At 43.7% G+C, this 22,239-nt stretch overlaps 1 protein-coding gene across 11 annotated transcripts in view; it reads left to right on the forward strand.

Annotated features, from left to right (window-relative positions):
• The window catches only part of tpcn2 (two pore segment channel 2), a 149,113-nt gene that overhangs the window by 61,925 nt on the left and 64,949 nt on the right, over positions 1-22,239 (forward strand). For all 11 annotated transcript variants that reach the window (XM_049717434.2, XM_049717426.2, XM_049717433.2 and 8 more), the window contains 5 exons: positions 1,735-1,834; positions 1,933-1,998; positions 2,102-2,166; positions 21,116-21,207; positions 21,799-21,880. In XM_049717434.2, coding sequence (XP_049573391.1) covers positions 1,735-1,834; positions 1,933-1,998; positions 2,102-2,166; positions 21,116-21,207; positions 21,799-21,880 — 405 coding nt within the window. The remainder of the gene's footprint in view (positions 1-1,734; positions 1,835-1,932; positions 1,999-2,101; positions 2,167-21,115; positions 21,208-21,798; positions 21,881-22,239) is intronic.

Consider the following 22,239-nt stretch of genomic DNA (forward strand, 5'->3'; position numbering starts at 1 on the left):
TGTCAAAAGTGTTAAGGCATATAGTTTAGGAATTTTATTTTTTATTTTTTTAAGTTGGTGTGGCCTACGGACCTGCACCTCCACTGAACAGCAGCTGAATCCTATCTCCACTGAACAGCATCTGAATCCTATCTCCACATTGAGGCAGGCTTATATTTCAATAACTTATCAATCAAGGTACACAATAAAATAAACTGGCCAATATAAAGATTAAATACATGTATTTAAAAAAATAATGTGCTTATTAGGACTGGGTCATATGGCTGAAAAATAATCTATATTATAAATCGACCATGACGGTTCCAGTAACCCATATCCATATCCTGAAGACAAGCAGACTAAGGATATGGGTTACTGAAACCATGTCCTGTGGTCTAATGAGACCAAGATAAACATATTTGGTTCAGATGGTGTCCAGCGTGCGCGGCGGCAACCAGATGAGTACAAAGACCATTAAAATTAACGGTAATTTAAAGCCTCTTAACTAGTTTTTAAAAAATAACCGGATTTTGAAGAACTGGGCTCAGATGGATCAATGGTTTAGCAGTATAGAGTTCCATGTCGTGTTATCACACAATTTCACGTCTAAGGCACGCTCACTCCGACCAATTTCGTCTATTACAATGTAGTACTAGTTGGCGGCACAGGCGAAAGAAAAATTATGTTGGGGATAGGAGAATGGAATTGTTACAACACAACTGGTCACTAACTCAAATTTGCAAAGGTGATATTTGTCACTGAGGGAGGGAAGTTCAGGTTCCCAGCAATCTGTACAGCCTTCAAAAAGGCCACAGTCCCTTTAATTATTTGTTGCACTGTTGACCATAATTTTAAAGTGTGTTACCTATACATTCTTGATTTCCTATTTCTTTTGGGACCGTTTATTCAAAAACACTGACTGACATGGTTACGTCACGCAATGAATTCTGCTCTATGTTTACACAACCTGGGCGTGCTTCCTTTTTAGCTCCAGGGAGTAGTCGTCATCAAAGTAGATCTGCCTCTTGTCTATCTGTTCCTTCACTGTGTAGTCCGCAAAACTAATCACGATGGGGTGAGGAGGGTCATTTTCATTTGATTTAGGCATTAACTCTCTGTGTGCCCAACAAATCCCAACGTCAGGTTCTGTTAGCCGGAATTCAGTTACCACCTTTGGTAGTAGCTTTTTAGCAAAGGCATCTCTTGCTTACTTCAGGAACCTGATACAACCCTCTTTTCCAGCTGCAGCAGTTGTGCGCTCACAGCTTCAATTAAAGATTCCAGTCTTGTGAATAATTCCTTAGTTTACCCTCCATGCCTTTAGCCACCGCTACCGTGCCTTTACTAAGCCTTTGCTGTCTGTCTTTGTGGTGTTGGGCATATTTTTACAGAATACTAATCAAAATGTTGTTTATTGAGTTGGGTTAGTAAGCAGAGAACAAACCTTGCGTCTCACATGGACACGGCATATTTTGCACCCAAAACGCATAATTGTCATGTATTTTTTTTCTTATTTATATTCCTAATAACCAGGAAATCAAGAGAAAAAAAATCAATGAGAATTTCTTAGTCTGACCTCTAAATGGGTAATGAGTTTCAGGGTTGGGTGGGTGGCTGGGGGGCGGGGTTCTTTGGGCAATGTAGAGCTCTGTCAGCTTTTTGAGCTTTTTCCCTTCATGGAACACCTTTCACATATGCTCATGATACACAATAAATGCCTCATTTTGTTATTAACGCTCTCCCTCTTTGGTTCAGGATCCACTTAAGAATGAAGAGTGGAAACTGTATTTTCGAAACCTTTCTACTTCACTTACTTCCCTGCTAGTGCTGCTCACTACAGCAAACAACCCAGATGGTATTTCAGTCAGCACTGTCCTCTTCACGCATTACTGTTTTTAGTTAGTTAATTGCCATTTATTTTTTATTAATTACAAATATTCTGATTTTGTGCAGTGATGATTCCTGCCTACTCCCTAAACAGAGGATATGCCATTTTCTTTGTCTCCTTCAGTGTTATTGGTAAGATGTATTGTCGTTGTCTCTTTTAGTTCAATGTTTACCTGTTTCTTGAAACAAAATTTGTGTATCATCATGTAATGTCTAATTATCTGTTTCCTTCCAGGAACATATTGCTTGATGAATTTACTGACAGCCATTATCTACAACCAGTTCAGAGGATATTTGCTAGTAAGTCGCACTTACACTGTATGATCTACTTCTCTCGAAAGGACAGAATAAAATATTTGAGGCCCTCACAATCCTCAAAGTTGCCCAGTTCATATGACCTGTACCTATAAACGCCAATTCAGGTGAAGTTGGAAGAATTTTTAATATATAATTAAAAACAGAATCTAATAATTTGCAAATCATATCCAACCCATGTTCAATTTAATTCACTACCAAGACAAAATATTTAACGTTCAAACTGATATGCTTTGTTTTTGGAAAATATTGCAAAAACCCTTAGAGCGAACCGCTGTCCAAAGTCTGGTGCAGTCAGACATCCCATGGAGTAAGTCAGGGATGGGCAATGAATTATTCAAATGTTCAGAGTTAGAAACCGAAAATGTTGTCAAGAGTCATGCCAACATGCTAACTACAATACATTCCCTCTTTCCCTCCACTGTACAAGAAAGTAGAATTTTACAAACATTGAGTTGGCAAAAGTGGTAGTTTTTCATTCTTTTTCTTTTAATAGTAGTTTGGATCACCAGAGAATTAACTGGAATCAGTAAATACATTATTTGTACATTATACATGTGGGCGGGTGTAGTCATTGTAATGGTGGCAGTTTGGGCCTTGCGTTCAGCACATTTTCTCTTTCGAGTTTCGGCTGCACGAGCTCCAGTCGTGAGCCTGCATTGCCAGCTTGGGCGGTCCAAAGCATGCATCTCCCAGCTATTGGTGTTGATGCTGAGGTCTCTGAGGTAAGCTTTCAGGCTGTCTTTAGAGCGTTTCTTCTGTCCTCCCACTGTCCGTTTGCCCTGGCACAACTCGCCGTATAACAGCTGTTTCAGCAGTCAGGCATCCTCACGACATGTCCAGCCCATCTGACCTGTGTTGTCTGTAAGAGGGTGAAGATGCTGGGCATAAACCATTGCTGGTGCATTTGCCGATGCCATGCTTCCCAAAGATTCCTTCCCAGCTCTGATGGTCTGTCCCCACTCTGACGTTGAAGTCCCCGAGAATCAATAGCTTCTCTGATTGTGGGACTGCTGCAATGAGGGCATCCAGTTCTTTGTAGGACTTGCCGTTGACATCATCTGGGTTTAAGGCACCTTTTCTAGCCCCAAGAGTGAATCCTATAAAAGGGATGCTCAAACACGCAAGGGGCTGCCGAACTCCACTGCTGCTTTGCTCCAGGAGAGAGCGACCACATGTCCTGAGCCGCCTGTGTGTAGGTCTGTGACTGTCCGCTCCCAGTGTATCCGCACCCGCTGATTCGCCACACACCCATTGCCACAGGACTTGTGAAGGTTGCACAGGATGGTTTGGGATGGTTATGATTTGCGCTAGACTTTGATTAAAGCAGTCCTTCTCAAATAGTGGGGCGCGCAGGGTGTTACGGTATTTTTGCATCAAACAAGAGCACACAGCACAGAGCAGGAGATGTAAAAGTTCAACGAACAAACTCTTCAGCAACACAATGAAAAAATATTTGACAGGGATGAAAAGAAAGGCGGAGAGGGACGCAGATAATGAGACAAACGTAAGTTACCCGAAAGCCAAGACGAGGAAATATGACGAAGCGTATGTAGCGCTTGGCTTCACTGTTACTACGGTGGGAGACGAGGAAAGACCGGTATGTTTACTGTGTCTAAAAATGTTGGCAGCGGACAGCATGAAGCCAGATAAATTAAGGCAGCACTTAAAGACATTACACCCCATCACGCTGATAAGCCGCTTGAGTTTCTTTCTGCGAAAACGTGCTAAATATTGCCAACAATCGTCCCGCTTTGTGAGTGCTATTTCAGTAAACCAGCGAGCACTTTTAGCATTATATAAAGTGGCATACCAAATTGCTCAGTGAAAACAAAAAATCAGCACAAATTGTTTTTAATTTTTGTTTTGTTGGTCAAATTGTTTGTCATATTGTGCTCCTGAGTTAATGTTGCTGATGAATTTGATTTATTATTACTTATTGATTTCATTTAATTATATTTTTCAATATCAAATGGTCAAAGAATGTACCTTGATCCAGTGTTTGCAGTTTAAATAAAGGTGTGATTTAAAAAAAAAAAGTTTCAGACAAATTGATGCACTTCTTCTCTGTTACAAACAAAAAATATATAATATAATATAATATAATATAATATAATATAATATAATATAATATAATATAATAGTTATTCTTTATTGTAAGTTGATCTATATTACTTTCTTTTTTCTTTTCTTTAATGTTAACAAGGATACAAGGTTATGCAGAGGTGTACCTATAATAATTTTATAGAAAAACGATACTATTTACAGTGGCGGCGGAGAGTTGGGGGGGGGGGGCGCGAAATATTTACATCTTCCTGGGGGGGAGCGTATCAGAAAATAAGAAGCACTAGATTAAATTAAGAGAGAGTTGCGCAGAACGTCAGCCTCACTCTCTCATCCGAGACCATCATGCCGCCGTTTGTGATTCTGTCCCCGAGTTGCCGCCATTTGCGGTTCTGTCCCCGAGTTGCCGCCGTTTGCGGTTCTGTCCCCGAGTTGCCGCCGTTTGCGGTTCATGTCCCCAGAGTTGCCGTCGATTGCGGTTCTGTCAGCGAGCGTCGGGTCACAAAGGTCAGCATCGTCGCGAATGGTTATGTTTCTGTACTGCGGATGAATTTGTTTCAGTTTTATCAGGGCACTCATTAGCTTGGACCACGTGACAGTTTGAAATATCTGATGCCCTTTGTAACAGAGTCGTCTCTTCAGTTTCACTCGCAACACCTGAGACCTACTTCTTAGTCTGGGCAAGACATTGACCGTTTCTTCCACTTCAGATGGTACACACACAACATTCCCACGAATGGCTCGTTGTTGACCCTTTGGCAGAGGGACAATTTTGGCAAATGAAATGCATTTTGAAACAAGATGTCTTTCCAGAATATTCAGATCACACAGTTCAGTGGGAATGTCTGCAAGTTGGAGATTGTTACTTACAGCAAGTGCTGGCATTTTACCATCTTTGAGATGTGCATGGCAGGTGTGACATATCCACTCCATTTTTCTCTCATCCGGTACTTTGCAGCATGTGTTACATTCACGATCACAAACATGAACAAACCTTCGTGTAAGGCAACTTGCAACAACGTCCTTGTTTTTCTTATATTGGATCAGCTGGCGTACTTGATTGGGAAATAATGCTCTGTGGCAAACTGTGCAAACAAAAGTCGGTCCATTTTTTACCTGAACTTGGAAGAGCGCAACAGCTTTCATGATTGCGCAGTCGTTTCTCTCTTTACATAATCTGTTGATGACTCTGTATTTTTGTAGCAGTTTCATTGCAGTGCGATTTGCATTTGCCTTCATTGATGAATCATGTTTGGCTTTCCAGACCAAACTCGTGTTTTCTTTCTGCTTGGATCTGAATACAGGATCAAGTGCGTAACGTTCTTTGATATAAGATCGTTGTTTACGCCTAAATTCATCGTCATGACCATATCTTTGCTTGATGTAGGAACGTTGTTTGTTCCGAAATGTATCGTCATGACTATATCTCTGCTTGATATAGGAACGTTGTTTGTTCCGAAATGTATCGTCATCACCATATCTCTGCTTGATATAGGAACGTTGTTTCTTCCGAAATGTATCGTCATGACCATATCTCTGCTTGATATAAGAACGTTGTTTGTTCCGAAATGTATCGTCATGATCATACCTCTGCTTGATATAGGAACGTTGTTTGTTCCGAAATGTATCGGAACAAACAAGGCGATGGCCTTCACACCGCTGATTGCGGTTCATGTCCCCAGAGTTGCCGCCGATTGCGGTTCATGTCCCCAGAGTTGCCGCCGATTGCGGTTCATGTCCCCAGAATTGCCGCCGATTGTGGTTCATGTCCCTAGAGTTGCCGCCGATTACGGTTCATGTCCCCAGAGTTGCCGCCGATTGCGGTTCATATGCCTAGAGTTGACGCCGATTGCGGTTCATGTCCCCAGAGTTGCCGCCGATTGTGGTTCATGTCACCAGAGTTGCCGCCGATTGCGGTTCATGTCCCCAGAGTTGCCGCCGATTGCGATTGATGTCCCCAGAGTTGCCGCCAATTGCGGTTCATGTCCCCAGAGTTGCCGCTGATTGCTGTTCATGTCCCGAGAGTTGCCGCCGATTGCAGTTCTTGTCCCCAGAGTTGCCGCCGATTGCTGTTCATGTCCCCAGAGTTACCGCCTATTGCGGTTATGTTCCAGAGTTGCCGCCGAGCGCGGTTAGGACTTTGCCATGGCCAGTGAGGTCATTTGAACTGGTGCGCTTCCCCCCCGGGCCCCCGCTCGCCACATGGGGGTTTTGGGTTTTTTGGACGTCGGGAGCCGTCCCTTGTGGGGGGGGGGGGGTGCTGTCACGACTCATCTTCGGCGCTGTATTGTGTCTTTGTTACCATGGTTTCTGTTCGCGTTGCCCCTCCCCTCCTGTGTTACCTCAATCACTGTAACCACAGTCACTCGCTTCGTGTTTCGCCTTGTGTATTTAAGTCCTGTCTGTCCCTCACTCCGTTCTCGGATCATTAATGTCTTCACGTCTCGTCTCGTCTGTCGTCGTTGTTCCTGTTTTTATCTTGTCTTTTTGTTCAGTTAGTCTTGTCCGTAGTAGAGCTTCTTATGGAGGTTATGCACTGACGTCCCAGATCGGGGCAGCCATTATTGTTTGGGTGGCAAAAAGCCTCGTTCGCTGCCACTAGACTCATGAGGATGGGGGCCTGGGTGGGTGTCGTGAGTGATTATTTCGTCCAGTTGGACCAAGAAAGCCACAAGAGATACATTGAAAAGTTGAAAAAATATAACATTCGTGTTGATCCGCTGTGGAAACCAAGTAAGAACGCCACTAGCTCAAGCGTAGCAGGAGCTGGGACAGCAAGCGTTCGGTCCTCTGATAAGGCGACTTTTCCGCCAGTAACATAGTCAGACATATACACCTATTTGATAGATTGTTCAAGTCCATATACCAAGGAAGACCTCAGAGCCTACAAGAATTTGCAACGATATTGCTACCTGACTGCTGGTTATGTCCATTCCGTTGAGTCACAGCCAGTGGAGCGAAACGGAGAATATGCCAGCCATGGCAGCACATAATATGATAATAATATATTATAATTGTAGATATGTGAACAATCTACTTCAAGATTCAAGATTCAAGAGTTTTTTATTCGCCATGTTTGAGCGTGCCAAACAAGGAATTTGACTTCGGTAAATCACAGCTTCTGTTCAACATTTAGGTGACTAACAACAACACTCAGGACATGTGAAGAACGAAAGATATTCTCAAACACCCCCTGATCTTAAACTGATCTTAAACTCCCAAGAGGGCAAGGAAAAACTCAAAACTCCAGCTAGGGGAAATGAGAAACCTTGAGAAGAGACCACAGATGGGAGGGTCCCTCTTCTAGGATGACCAGGCTGCAATGGATGCAGAGAGGACACATAGTACAAACAGTGTAGACAAAAAAGGTGTGGAAAGCGGGATGTTATTGCACAGTAATGACTCTGAGACTCTAAGAGTGGTGTGAGTTCATCAGAGCGACAGCCTGGGGGAAGAAGCTGTCTCTGTGTCTGCTGGTTTTAGTGTACAGAGCTCTATAACGGCGTCCGGAGGGGAGTAGTTCAAACAGGCTGCAACCTGGGTGCGAAGGGTCTGTTGAGATGTTACTTGCACGTTTCCTGGTCCTGGACAGGTACAAGTCTTGAATAGATGGGAGGTTGATTCCAATTATCTTTTCTGCAGTCCTTATTGTCCGTTGCAGTCTGTGCTTGTCTTGTTTGGAGGCCGATCCAAACCAGACAGTGATGGAGGTGCAGAGGACAGACTGGATGATGGCAGTGTAGAAGGTCTTCAGCAGCTCCCGCGGCAGGTTGAACTTCTTGAGCTGTCTCAGGAAGTACAGTCTCTGCTGGGCCTTCTTCCGGACAGAGTCTATGTGGCTGGTCTATTTCAGGTCCCGAGAGATTGTGGTTCCCAGGAACTTGAAGGTGTCTGATGAGAGAATAGTATTACTGCGGATAGTGAGGGGTGAAAGTGGTGAAGGGCCTCGCCTGAAGTCCACTGTCATCTCCACGGTCTTGAGCGGGTTCAGGTCCAGGTGGTTTTGGCTGCACCAGTGGACCAGCCGCTCCACCTCCTGTCTGTACGCAGTCTCATCACCGTTCTGGATCAGTCCGATGAGAGTGGTGTCGTCTGCATACTTCAGGAGCTTCACGGAAGAGTCACTTGCGGAGAAATCGTTGGTGTAGAGGGAGAAGAGCAGTGGGGAGAGGACGCATCCTTGAGGGGCTCCAGTGTTGGTGGTCAGGGTGTCAGATGTGATGCTCCCCAGCCTCACACGCTGTCTCCTGTTGGTCAGGAAGCTGGTGATCCACTGACAGCTGGAGGCAGGCACCGCGAGCTGGATGAGCTTCTGTTGGAGGATGTCAGGAGCGATGGTGTTGAACGCTGAGCTGAAGTCCACAAACAGGATCCTGGCGTACTTTCCTGGGGTGTCCAGGTGTTGCAGGATGTAGTGCAGTCCCATGTTGACCGCATCATCCACCGACCTGTTTGCCCGGTAGGCAAACTGGAGGGGGTCCAGCAGGGGTCCCGTGACATCCTTCAGGTGGTTCAGTACTAACCTCTCGAAAGATTTCATGACCACAGATGTCAGTGCAACAGGTCTATAGTCATTCAGACCTGTGATGGCGGGCTTCTTGGCCACTGGAACGATGGTGGAGCTCTTGAAGCACGAGGGCACCTCACACAGCTCCAGGGAACGGTTGAAGATCCGTGCAAAGGTGGGCGCCAGCTGCTCAGCGCAGACTTTCAAGCAGGAAGGTGACACGCCGTCTGGGCCCGGTGCCTTCCTGATCTTCTACTTGTTAGAAACTAGCAATAGGACAAACATACTGTAATGAAGCTGTGTAATTATGCATTCCTTAGATCATGGCCGAGTAGTAGCAAGAAAAAGCCAATATCCGAGCAATAATATCAAACTTTATTACAGGCTCTTGGCCCACAGGGTAAAAAACAAACATCACATACATTAAAATAAATAAAAAGAGTACATTTCAAATGTTATGAGAGGCACTCATGCTCGCGTCCTCTGATGGTGGATGTGTACCTTATAGCACTACATCCAGTATACCTCACAGATGAATGTTGACGTCAATAAAACAAAATTACATACTTCCCAAAAAGTGATCTGAGCAGATGTAAGAATAAATAGTTGGCTTCCAAAGCTTGGAGCTGTTGCGGCCATGTTCCGCCCTACGAAGCGCCACCACCCAGCTATCCTTTCCAGTCTGGTCCGCAGGGAACCGATATAACTTCTTGGTATCACTTTTTTGGGAGCGATAGGCACACCCTATGGAACAACAACTCTTCACCATGGTTTAAGTTGCCTCCGTAACAACTCTGCCACGATCTGCAACCGATAAAATGCTAAAAAGTGCTCCAGTACCAGCCTTGGCCCTATTAGCGTCCGCCGCTTTTTGCCACCCAAACAAACCGTCGGCCGGTCTGTGACGTCACGTGCATATCCTCCATAGTCTGTCTTTGAGTTCTCCAATAAACCCTGGTCCAAGCTGCATTTGGTCGCCCTGCTCCATTCCATCCGTGACAATCTGAGTTTGACACCTGTGCAGTAAAACAATGTAGAAAGTACAGGAGGACAAAAAAAGAACCGTATTTTCCGGAATATGTCACGGTTTTTTTTCATAGTTTGGGTGGGAGGGCGACTTATACTCAGGAGCGACTTATATGTGTAATAATTCACACATTTTTACTTGCTCATTATCACATTACTGACTTACTAGTATAGTTGATCACTTCACGTTATTTTCACTTTAAACCGCATGAGGGCGCACTATGGCTGTGGAATAATTGGAGCCTAACTGACAATGAGTTCCATTCACTGACTTCCGGAGTCAGGAGATTTTATGATTTGGAGTGACACAGATGTAACTTGTTATTTATTTTTGTTATTTAATATGTGGTTTATTTAGAGTAGCAACATCTATGTTGTTAGACTTTAGTAGTTTCCTATTGTCTAGCAAGGCCGTGAAGGCAGCGGGGGGGGGGGGGGGGGGGGGGGGGGACGGGAAGAACGATCCAGTGCGCTTGCTTATAGCACTGTGTTGGCTCACATGTTGAGCTTTTGTTTTGTGAAATAAAGAGTCGGTTACCAAACCCACGTCTTACTTTGGTAACGCTATAATATAGTTATATACATAGATCTGTGGAATAATTGGAACCGCAACTGACGACGAGGCTTACGTCAGCGACTTACATAGTTCCAGTGTGAACAGCTGTTTTTTTTTTTTTTTTTTTAAGTGACACAGGGATGAAGATTCCGATGGATTTAATGATTTGGAGTGACACGGATGGTTCGTTAAAATTGTTGATTATATTACATTTATTTGATATATCTTGTCTGACGTCAGCAGCGCACGTACTCAACAGCTGTGTGTTTTTTTTATTTAAGTGATACAAGACGAAGAATCCGATGGATTTAATGGTTTGGAGTGACACGAATGGTTCGATACAATTGTTGTTTATATTATTGTTATTTGATATATAGTTTGTATATTGTTATATGGGCCTGTGGAATAATTTGAACTGTAACTGACGACGAGTCTGACGTCAGCGGTGCGCCGCACGCGCCGTTGTTTACATAAAAGACGAAGAATTCGATCGATGGATTTAATGATTTGGAGTGATACAGATGGTTGATAAAACTTGTTTATAATATAGTTATTTGATATATAGTTTATATATCGTTATATGGGCATGTGGAATAATTTTAACTGCAACTGACGACGAGTCAGACGTCAGCGGCGCGCCGCACACGCTGCGTTGTTTACAGGCAGGACGATGAATTCGATTGATGGATTCAATGATCTGGAGTGACACAGATGGTTTGATAAACGTATTATTTATGTTATAGTTATTTGAATAACTGTTAATGTTACGTCAGGCCCGTTCTCAGCTCCTCGTTTGTGTTTATGTCACGTTAGCATTCCGTATCATTTAGCCTGTTTTTGCTGGTTCATGTCTGTACTTGGTGTTGGATTTTGTCAAATAAATTTTCCCCAAAATGCGACTTAAACACCTGTGTGACTTATACATGTTTTTTCCCCTTTATTGTGCATTTTATGGCTTTTGCGACTTGTACTCCGGAGCGACTTTTAGTCCGAAAAATACGGTCATTTTGTAGTTTTTTTGCTGGTCGTTTTGATGGAAAATAATGTTGGATTTCATTTAAGCTTGAACTTCTGGCTCCCGGACAAACAAACAAGCTGAACATTTTAATCTTTTAACAGTTAGAATTGGTCATGAAATTTTGAAATAACCATTTTTAATGTCATGAGGATGGACATCCGCTGCTGAAGCGTGACGTTGCGCACTAAGGATACATCACAGCAAGTAAACTACATAATTTGATTCGTTGGTTCATTTTAAGCCAAGCCGAGCCAAAATCAATGATCTATTGACCAGACCTGCATTGGGTCTGACTTGCAAGGCTAGCTTATTTCAGCAAGATAATACCAAACCACATTACGCGCATTACAACAGCTTTGATTCATAGTAAAAGAGTGTATATACTAGACTGGCCTGCTGACAGTCAAGATCTGTCTCCCGCTGAAAATGTGTGGTGCATTATGAAGCGTAAAATACAACGGAGACCCCAGACTATTGAACTGCTGAAACTGTACATCAAATAAGAATGGGAAATAATTCTACCTACAAAGCTCTATTAGTGTCCTCAGTTCCCAAACATTTATTGAGTGTTGTTAAAAGAAAAGGCGATTTAACACAGTGGTATACATGAGCCTGTCCCAGTTGCCATTGCGGAACCATGGCCTGGAGAATCTGAGGTGGACTCTCCGATCTCTGGGGTCGAAGTCACTGAGATAGTTAAAGGCCCCAGGGGTGGATGAGATCTGCCTGGAGTTCTTAAAGGCTCTGGATGTTGTGGGTCTGTCCTGGCTGACACACCTCTACAACATTGCGTGGACATCGGGGACAGTGCCTCTGGATTGGCAGACTGGGGTGGTGGTCCCCCTTTTCAAGAAGGGGGACTGGAGGGTGTGTTCCAACTACAGAAGAATCACACTCCTCACTCTCCCTGGTAAGCTCTATTCAGGGGTACTGGAGAGGAGGGTCCCTTGGGAGGTTGAATCTCATTCAGGTGGAGCAGTGTGGTTTTCGTCCTGGCCGTGGAACAGTGGACCAGCTCTATACCCTCGGCAGGATCCTTGAGGGTGCATGGGAATTTGCTCAACCAGTCCACATGTATTTTGTGGACCTGGAGAAGGCGTTCAACTGCGTCTCTCTGGGAGTTCTGTGGAGGGTGCTTTGGGGATACGGGATGACGAACCAACTGATAAGGGCGTTTCAGTCCTTTTATCACGGATGTCAGATTCGTTTCCAGTGAGGGTTGGACTCCGCCAACGCTGCCCTTTTTCACCGATTCTGTTTATAACCTTTATGGACAGAATTTCTAGGCGCAGCCAAGGCGTTCAAGGCGTCTGGTTTGGTGACCTCAGCATTGCATCTCTGCTTTTTGCAGACAATGTGGTGCTGTTGGCTTCTTCAAGCCGTGATCTCCAGCTCTCACTGGAGCGGGTCGCACCCGAGTGTGAAGCGGTCCGGATGAGGGTCAGCAGCTCCAACTCTGAGACCGTGGTCGTCAGTCGGAAAAGGGTGGAATGCCCTCTCTGGTGAGATTCTGCCCCAAGTGGAGGAGTTCAAGTATCTTGGGGTCTTGTTCACGAGCGAGGGCAGGATGGAGTGTGAGATCGACAGATGCAGCGTCTGCTGTGATGCAGACTCTGATTTTTGATCTACGCTCCTACCTTCACCTATGGTCGTGACCGAAAGAACAAGATCCCGCATACAAGTGGCCGAAATGAGTTTCCTCCGCAGAGTGTCCAGGCTCTCCCTTAGAGAAACGGTGAGAAGTTCGCTCATCAGGGAGGGACCCGGTGTCGAGTCCCTGCTCATCCACGTTGAGAGGAGCCAGTTGAGGTGGCTCAGGCATCTTATCAGGATGCCTCCTGGACGCCTCCCGGGGAGTTGTTCGGGGCATGTTCCACCGGCAGGAGACCCTGGGGATGGCCCAGGACGCACTGGAGAGACTGTCTCTCAGCTGGCCTGGGAACGTCTTGGCACCCCCCAGGATGAGCTGGGCGAAGTGGCTGGGGAGAGGGAAGTCTGAGTGTTAGGGTTGATAGATTATCTTGATCGTATGATTATGTTGGAATGTAGACTATATTGATTAACCAGTTGCTGAGGGGAACAAACTTCTGTTTGTTCCCACAACATCGTAAACAAAGTGCTAAGACCTCTGCACTGGTTGTCTAGCTGCAGAGGAAGCAATCAAAGTTGTTCTGTTTCCCCCAACGTCGTAAAACACCCCTGCTCTGATTTGTCCAGAGGCCGGGGGTTCACTAAACCTGTCCACTCTCACCCCCACCCTGTTTTCTCTCAATAAATATGCCCTTGCAAGAGGTCTAAGTCAGACTGCTGTCAAGCACCTCTGTACCACACAGGGTGCTGATGGCTTTCTCCACTTGCAGGCGTAAAATGGCCAAACTGTCTCACGTGTGGTTCTTACAAATAAGTTAGAGTAAACAACACTAACATTTTGGTGCTGTGACCCGGATTCCAACATACCCACTACTGATGGACAGAGGAGGACGTGCTGCACACTGTCGACAGGCCAGCGTCCATTAGGAGGACCTGGTAAAGAAAGACCTGGGAAGAAAATTCTTCGCTGGGCCAGCATCTTAGGTCTGCCTTCGTCTGACAACAGTGGATTGACGGGATCCGGAAGTGCAACGAACCAAGAGACAAGTAAGTAAAAAGCCTAAAAGTTGTGTGATTGTGCTGATGTGAAACGCGTAAAACGTTAAAGTGCACGGGAAAACGTACTAGTAAATGGGCAGGACAGAGGTTCTTAAGTCCCATGGAAGGAGGGGGTGTTGTAGAGTCCTCCTCTGGATGAAGTAGCTCTTCTAAAGAGTACTACTTCGCGTTGGCAGGGCTGGGTAACAGGACTGTTGTCGTTAGTTCCTAGGGAAGGAAGGGGTGTTGTAGAGTCCTCCTCTGGATGAAGCAGCTCTTTTTTAAGAGGACTTCACGCTGGCAGGAAAAATAATAAAAAACTAGGACACAGGTAACGGGACTGGTGTCCTGAAGTCCCGGGGAGGGGGTGATGTAGAGTCCCCCTTTGGATGAGGTATCTCTTCTAAAGAGTACTTCGCGTTGGCAGGGAAAAAAACTTGTGTGGGTGAGAGTGTGACTGGTAGGATAAATTGACTAAAAATCAGTACTAGCAATAACCCATGGCAATAACACAGGCTAGTAATTTGTTGAAAGGTCAATTTAAACCTGCATTGAGAATCCTCAGAGAGAGAAAACAGAAAAAAAATTGTAAAAACCTAAAATACTATATTAAGAAACGATTTGAAACTGTAAATCTCCAAATAAAGGAGCTCTTGAAGGAGATGAGAAGTACATGGCAAGTAGATTTCTTAATTGTATGCGATACATGCCAAAGTAGAAGAAAAAGTATGGAGTAGAAGGAAAGCTGAAATGTGCTAGAAAGTGTTGGAAAGTGTCACAGGAGAGAAGAGAACAAATTCAAGAGACAAAAATTTCGAAAGATGGAAAGTGATGAAGCCGCAAGTGTTTGTCAGACCGAAAGACAATGAGGCCACAATGCCCAGGTGCACTGTTCCAGCCGCAGCTCAAGGCTGCAGAGCAGCAAGGGGAGCTTTACGCTCCTATGCAAAATATGTATCCAGATTTAAAAGACCTAAAGCCTCCCCCCATATAATAGCAAAACATTTCATTGTCAGATTATTAGAACTCCTGTCCATACAAGAAGTATGACCAGGGATCAAATTATGTGTGCACACTGAAGTTAAAATTTGCAAATCAAGTGGTAAAGAAATACAAATTGCTTCTAGAGGATAAATAGAGAATTGGAATGTGCGGTGCTCGCGTGTGTGGGTGAGGACCGGCTTCGTGATCGATTGCAGGAAATGGACAGCCTGTGACGAATCATTGATGCCACCCCCATGTGTTAAAATGAAATTGGCTAAACTTGTGTGCAAAGAAATTTGCGAGACTGATATTTTCGATTTGCACCGCAAAACAGAAACAATTTTGAAAAATAAAAAAGAGAGGAAAAGAAAGAAATCTGTTTGTGGGCAGAAACTGGTCCACACTAGTGCACATTAGTGTCTCGCCCTGATGAGAAATTCAAAAGAAAGAGAGAACATGCAAAATTGTGAATTTAAGACATTGCAATGCTAAATTTAAGAGGAAAATTGATTGGTTGTGTTATAAGACTATACAGACTTTTGCATGTGAGTTTAACCCAAGAGATTGAGTTAGTTAAACTTAAAAAAGAAGAAAAAATTCTGACTAATTTGCTCGCAGTCTTTCGTGTTGAGTTTTTTATTTTGATTGGTGGATTGTTCTATCAGGAACCTTAGGAAAAATTAGGATAAAGAACGTGAGTTGAAAATGTTGTGTGAAGAGCGTGAAGAGAATGAGACCAATGTCATGGAAAGGCTCCTATTTGGAGACTGTGAGATGAAAATGAGCAAGGATGAATGATTGACTGGATGAAAGGAAAACACAGGTTGAATGGTTGAAGTTGTTGGAGACTACTATAGGAAAATTAGTAGAACAACTGTGAAGAAAGAGTGATTTTGAGCAAGTTAAATGCTAAGAGAAAAAAGGGTTGCTTTTAGATTGATAATTACCTAGAGGAAAAAATAGAAAGAGAAAAAAAACTGGAGAACCAGTAACACATGTAAAAGATGTGTGAACTGGGAAAACAAAGAAGTGTTTTGGAAAGAACGCCAAATTAAATGATGATAGTATCAAATTCAGTAAAGGACACATCCTTCCAAAAAGGTGTGAGGCATGGGCGTCGCCAAGCCTCAAATGGAGGGAGAGTGTAGGACAGATAGTGGAAGATAGTAATTAATACAACACTTTATGACATATGGATTTTCTAATACACTTGGCGTCATACCATTAAGTTAAAATTTTCTCAAACTTTTCAAACTTTTGCTGTAAACAATCGGAAGATGATTGAAAAGTGACTAAAGAAGATATGAGGATGTGATGTAGCTGTTGGAAAGGCACGCATTTAAGTGCTTTCGTGACTAATCAACATTTGTTTGACTGATGAGGAGGAGGAATGAGCAGAACTTCCTGACAAACTGTGGGCTAAGGAACCATCTGATACAGAACTTAACGTCCATTCCACCAGTCGAAATCCAACCAAAATCAGAGATTCTACTTTAAAACAGGACGCAATAAATTGGATAGCCCCTGTCATAAATGGTCTTTGGCAGGGTTGAAAATTTTCCGCGGATCCGCGGATTTCTGTGTTTTTTTCCGTCGAAAATATCATTTTTGTGAATCGTGTAAATCCGTTGAAAAAGTTTTTTTTATATATATGGAGGGGAGCGGCCGGCCAGCTGGCCGGGCAACATTAGCCTCGGCGACTCGCGACCATTCACCCGCCTGCCGCGACGGCATCTTTTGGCACTTCTCAAGGCAAAATTAGTTAAGCTGTGAGTACAGAAATCTGCTTGCCTCTGTAAACCTAACTCATTGGCAGCAGCGATGCGACAACATTTACCTTATTTTCGGCAGCATTTTGGCACTACTTTCGTCACATTTCCACTTGTTAACTTAACTTAAGCGGAGAACTAATGTTTTTACACCGACACAATGTGAATTTGCAATTGGGTTTTCATCACTTGTAGACGAGTTAATTAGTTAGATAGATCTAGGGCCTACTCAGCAAAAGTTTTCTCCAGCATGAGGATCGTGCCAGGGAAACAGACAAGCTGAATATATATATATATCATTGGCCCCCCATACTCCCGGTCGCCCCCACAGACCCCCGGCTACTTTTCAGTGTTTTTTTACATTTGCCATTCTTATCACTGTCTTTGGTCAGGAGTAATCATTAGGAAGTGCTCAGACTCTCCTTGCAAACATTCCTATTCGCCCAGTTCAAAAGGGCAATAAAATTGATTGGTGAATGATACAAGATTAGTAAAAAGGTGATGAAAAACAGTCCTTGGCAGATAGCATGATCAGAGAACTCAAACTGAAAGATGTGTCAAATGCAAATTTACTGCCGTTTGATCTTTCTTCCCCACAGGTCAACAACTCCATCAAGCCAGGAGACTGGGTCGACATCAAGGTCGTAAAAAGGAAAAACTGGGCCAGCCACGGTGCGAGGGACCATTCCAAGTCTTGTTGATACCCCCACTGCACTGAACGTTGCTGGAAGGCCCAGCTGGATTCACCTCAGGCACTACAAGTTACAGAGAGTGCTGGACCCTTATTTTTGGAGTGGTAGGGAAGTTCTGACTACAAAGGGAATCCATCGTTTAGGGTGGTGCATCTCAATGTCAGTGAAGAATTCAGCGATCCCCACTCTGACAGACGATGTACCATTGTCTCTGCCAACCTAGTAGTAAGGGGGACTCCACATGCCAGGTGGATCCTCTGCTGCGTTGTGGTTGGAGCGTGCTATGGTCTATTGACTCATCCGAATAGACCCATTGACAAAGTCAACCAAAGGAGAAAATGGTCACATGAGGAAAACCATGAGGACTGGTAATGGGACCCCAGAAAACCCATATGAAACCAACACTTGGTACCGGTGTGGAGTTCACTGTGAGATCCTGCACAGGAGGGGTGCTATGTGTGTTCCAAACTCCCCCTTCCTCCATGCAAGTTCACCTGGAGGGCAAAGTGATGAACATTACTGAAGCGGAATGTATGGCCTCTATGGGAGGAGTTGGATGCCAACACCATGCTGTCACACTCACTGATGCTACCCCTACCGCCCTGGACTCACAGAATGAAACTTGTGATCATCTTTTCTGGATAAATCTCAATGTCTGTTAAAGGACGAACGATACCACAAGTGGCCTACACATAAAGGCCACCTGGATTGAACTACATGTGTTACATCCAAGGAAATGGAACCCACAAATACATTGAGGACGACTGCCCTCCAGGAGGAAACTGGATCGGAGCTTTGGACGTCACCGCTGAGTGCCAGGATAGGAGGGCTGTTTCAAGTGGTGAGGCTTCTCCGACCAACATGGCTGGTGGCTTTGTGGTCACAAGGTTTGTCCGATGTTGCCCGCCAACTGGACAGGAGTGTGTGCATCAGTGTGGGTAACAGACCACACCTGAAGATACAGCATCATCAGATGACAACGGCACACAACTCTCCTGGACGTCGACGCAGGGCTATTACGACCTTTGAACCACATGATCCCGCCCGGGGTACGAATGTCCCAGACAGCCATAAAGTATGGTCCGTCAGAGACGAAATCGTTCATGCCTTATTTCCTTGGATCAGAGTTGGAAGACAATCACTCTTCATAGAGACACTATTATTTTCAATCTTTTGTGTATCTCTTGCTGATGGACAAAACAGAGATTCTGGCTATTGGACTAATGGTCTTGCAGGACAGGATAGTTCTGGACTTGATGACGAGGTGGCGTGTGCCACATTATTGGAACTTCCTGTTGCACGTACATACCAGGAAATAATGACATTCACATCAACGACGCCATGAACTCACTGAGGAACTTACAGCAGGCCATGTCGGAGGACAAGGTTGCACATCAATTAAATTTCTTTTCATGACTACTAGTGGCTAATGCTGTTGAAATTTGTGACTCCTGTGTTTGGTGCACTGGAATTGTTGTGCTTATTTACGACCTGTGTTATCCCAAGTCTTCTACCGAAGCACAAGTACAAATACAACATCTCAGGCATGTCGAATGTGATGACTTTTCATGCGCTGCGGAAAGAAGATTGCGATAATGCTGTTTAGCTGAACATGTTTTACAGAAACTTGATGATTTAACCATCAAAAATCAAATCAAATGGATACAATGATGTACTGTTTCTGTGTTTTTTATTTATTATTTATCTTCATTGTATTTTCTTGCTTATGTTTGTTGATCAGGGTGACATAATCATATGATTAACAGGAGGGAAATGTTAGGGTTGATAGATTATCTTGTGTGATTATGTTGGAATGTAGACTATATTGATTAACCAGTTGCTGAGGGGAACAAACTTGTTCTGTTCGTTCCCACAACATCGTAAACAAAGTGCTAAGACCCCTGTACTGGTTGACTAGCTGCAGAGGAAGTAATCAAAGTTGTTCTGTTTCCCCCAACGTCATAAAACACCCCCTGCTCTGATTTGACCAGAGACCGGGGGTTCACTAAACCTGTCCACTCTCACCCCCACCCTGTTTTCTCTCAATAATTATGCCTTTGCAAGAGGTCTTAGTCAGACTTCTGTCAAGTACCTCTGTACCACACAGGATGCTGATGGCTTTCTCCGCTTGCAGGCGTAAAATAGCCAAACTGTCTCACGTGTGGTTCTTGCAAATAAGTTAGAGTAAACAACACTCTAACACTGAGCGTCCCACCTAAAGCTGCTGCCCCCGCGACCTGAAGCGATAGAAGACAGATGGATGGATGGATGGATGGATGGATGGATGGATGGATGGACGGACGGACGGACGGACGGACGGACGGACGGACGGACGGACGGACGGACGGACGGACGGACGGACGGACGGACGGACGGATGGATGGATTTATTTCATCACAAACGTTTGCTGATGTAACGAACGTCAAGGTGTGGGACTTTTTCTTAAATGAACACTTTTTGCATTGCTTTAATTTCTGCTTTTTTTGCTGCCACGTACGCCCTAGCAATGTGCTCACATACTCCTCATTGCTTTTTGGTGCAGTTGATGAGTTTTCTGACTGTGAGTGGTCTTTGAACGCACCCCGACAGGGCACTTTAGCTGCAGAGAGGCTGCTCATTTCACTGAAATCAGCCACAGCAAATCCTTGTGAAATGTTGAAGTAGTCATATAGCCAATTTTCCTGGTCAAAAAATACATAATCTGGGCTAGTAAGTGAAAAATGAACCATCCACCGTTTACCCTCCGTTTAAATGAGTCAACCATGAGAGCCGTGCCTTTAAAAACAGTTGTACATTGCTATCACTACCAGCTACATCAATGAGAGTTGGACTCATTTATATTGATGCTGGTCACACATCAACACAATTGTTTTTCCATTTTCAGTTTTATAAAAAAAAGTACTTGTGTTCAATGATCCATAGTTGCATGAAGAAGCAAAAGAAAGCAAGTGGTTCAGCAGTTTATGCTGATGAGATACAAAATAACCAGGAGCCAAGTGAATAAGCTATCCTTTTGGGTCCATATACTTGTAAATCTGACTCTTAAGGAGTCAGTACCTTACCAACCACGAACCTCACTGCACGTCACTGTGAGAACCACACTAAAATTGTTGTGTCCACCCCTGGACATACAGTATACAAATATAAGCCTCTCCTCTACTCAGATGAAAGCAACCACCGTGTAGTTCTCCCGCGAGACATACGGGATGATGTGCTTTTTCGTGTTTGGTCTGAACTTAGTATTACAGGTCCTACGGCAGTCGTTCTTAACCTTATTGGCGGTACCGAACCTCACCAGTTTCATATGTCATCAATGTTTATTACTGGTGCACAAAATGAGCCATGCATGAACATCACCTTGTTCAAAGAACGTAACCAACACAATGCATGAACTCAAAACAAATTACATACCTGCAAATCATTGTGACTTCTGTTGTTGCTTTTGTGAGACCAGTTCAGATATGCGTCATCACAAATTTACACAATAAATCAGGTGTGTTCGGACCTCCGCAGTGGAGGCTCTGCCGAACCCCTGAGACCGACTTACTGAACCCCTAGGGTTCGATTCAACCCAGGTTAAGAACCACTGCCCTACTGAAACAATATAGATGGAAAAAATAGATATTTTACTTTTGGGGGGGACTCAGTATCAAATATTTTAACAGTTAGCCTGTTATGTTTGTCATCCAGATGTCAGTCCAAACATCGATCATTAGAAGGCGTCTGGGAATCCGAGCAGCCTTCCAAGTCCTTAGTTCTCATAATGAAGAGAATGCTGCTAGGTAAATGAGCACTCTCAGACACACACAGCAATATACTCTAAATGGTTCATCCCTTAGTAACAAATTTTGTTTTTAAATCGTTAAGATGATATGGAACTTTTTGCATATATCATTTACATATGTGATACATTATAACTTGAAACAACTCATCGAAAAAGTAGGGGGCTCTCAAAAGTTTACGTTGGATTTGTACTAAATGTATTATAGTATATATTACTAAATGTAAGTACAGGCACATGATCCTCTTTTCTTTAAGTTACTCTCAGCCTGGAAATATATATTATAAGGTTTTGCCTCACATCCCCTCCAGCAGCATCACCTATTCATAAATGAAGGTAATGTACCTTATGAGGTTGAATTTGCAGTGCCACAAAGCCAGTTTTTTTCCTCGCAGTTAGCACAATTTGGAAAAGGGCCATTACGGCGTAACCAATATACAATGTGATATTGTCCGGTGGGAATTAGGCCCGTTTCAATAAATTAATAGTTATATTTCAGTGTAGGTTGTCAGTAAAATTTATGAAAACAAAGATATCATACACTTAGCAAGCCCTTAATTGCAAAATGGTATTGATATTGATTTGATTTTAGGGAACGTGTGCCAATTGATGTTGTGCTCCAAGTGATGTCCAGGATCAAGATGCAGAGCTACTACAGAGAGGCGATCACTACTGTCAGTTCATTGTGGCTACATTTAGTACACTAATTTACTACTTGAACCATGTTCTTTGAATTCAACATAAGTGTTCTGTCTGTGATGTACAGTGGTATGAAAAAGTATTTGTCTACTCAAATTTTTAGTTTGTTGTTGCATAATTTCGCCATTTGAATGATTGAACAGTTGCAAAAATAAGAAATAAGGGCAAATACCTTTTCAACATTCCATAGATCTGCTGCTTCTATACAGCAATTGGGGTTACAATGTTTATTTAAAAAGAAACTGAACATTACTTTAATTAACCAAAACCCCAAATCGGTGTACAGTAAGTTGAAATTTCCCCTTAGGGACACCACTGACTATAATAAATTCAA

Source organism: Syngnathus scovelli, chromosome 4, assembly GCF_024217435.2.
Source record: "Syngnathus scovelli strain Florida chromosome 4, RoL_Ssco_1.2, whole genome shotgun sequence".
Lineage (NCBI taxonomy): Eukaryota > Metazoa > Chordata > Actinopteri > Syngnathiformes > Syngnathidae > Syngnathus > Syngnathus scovelli.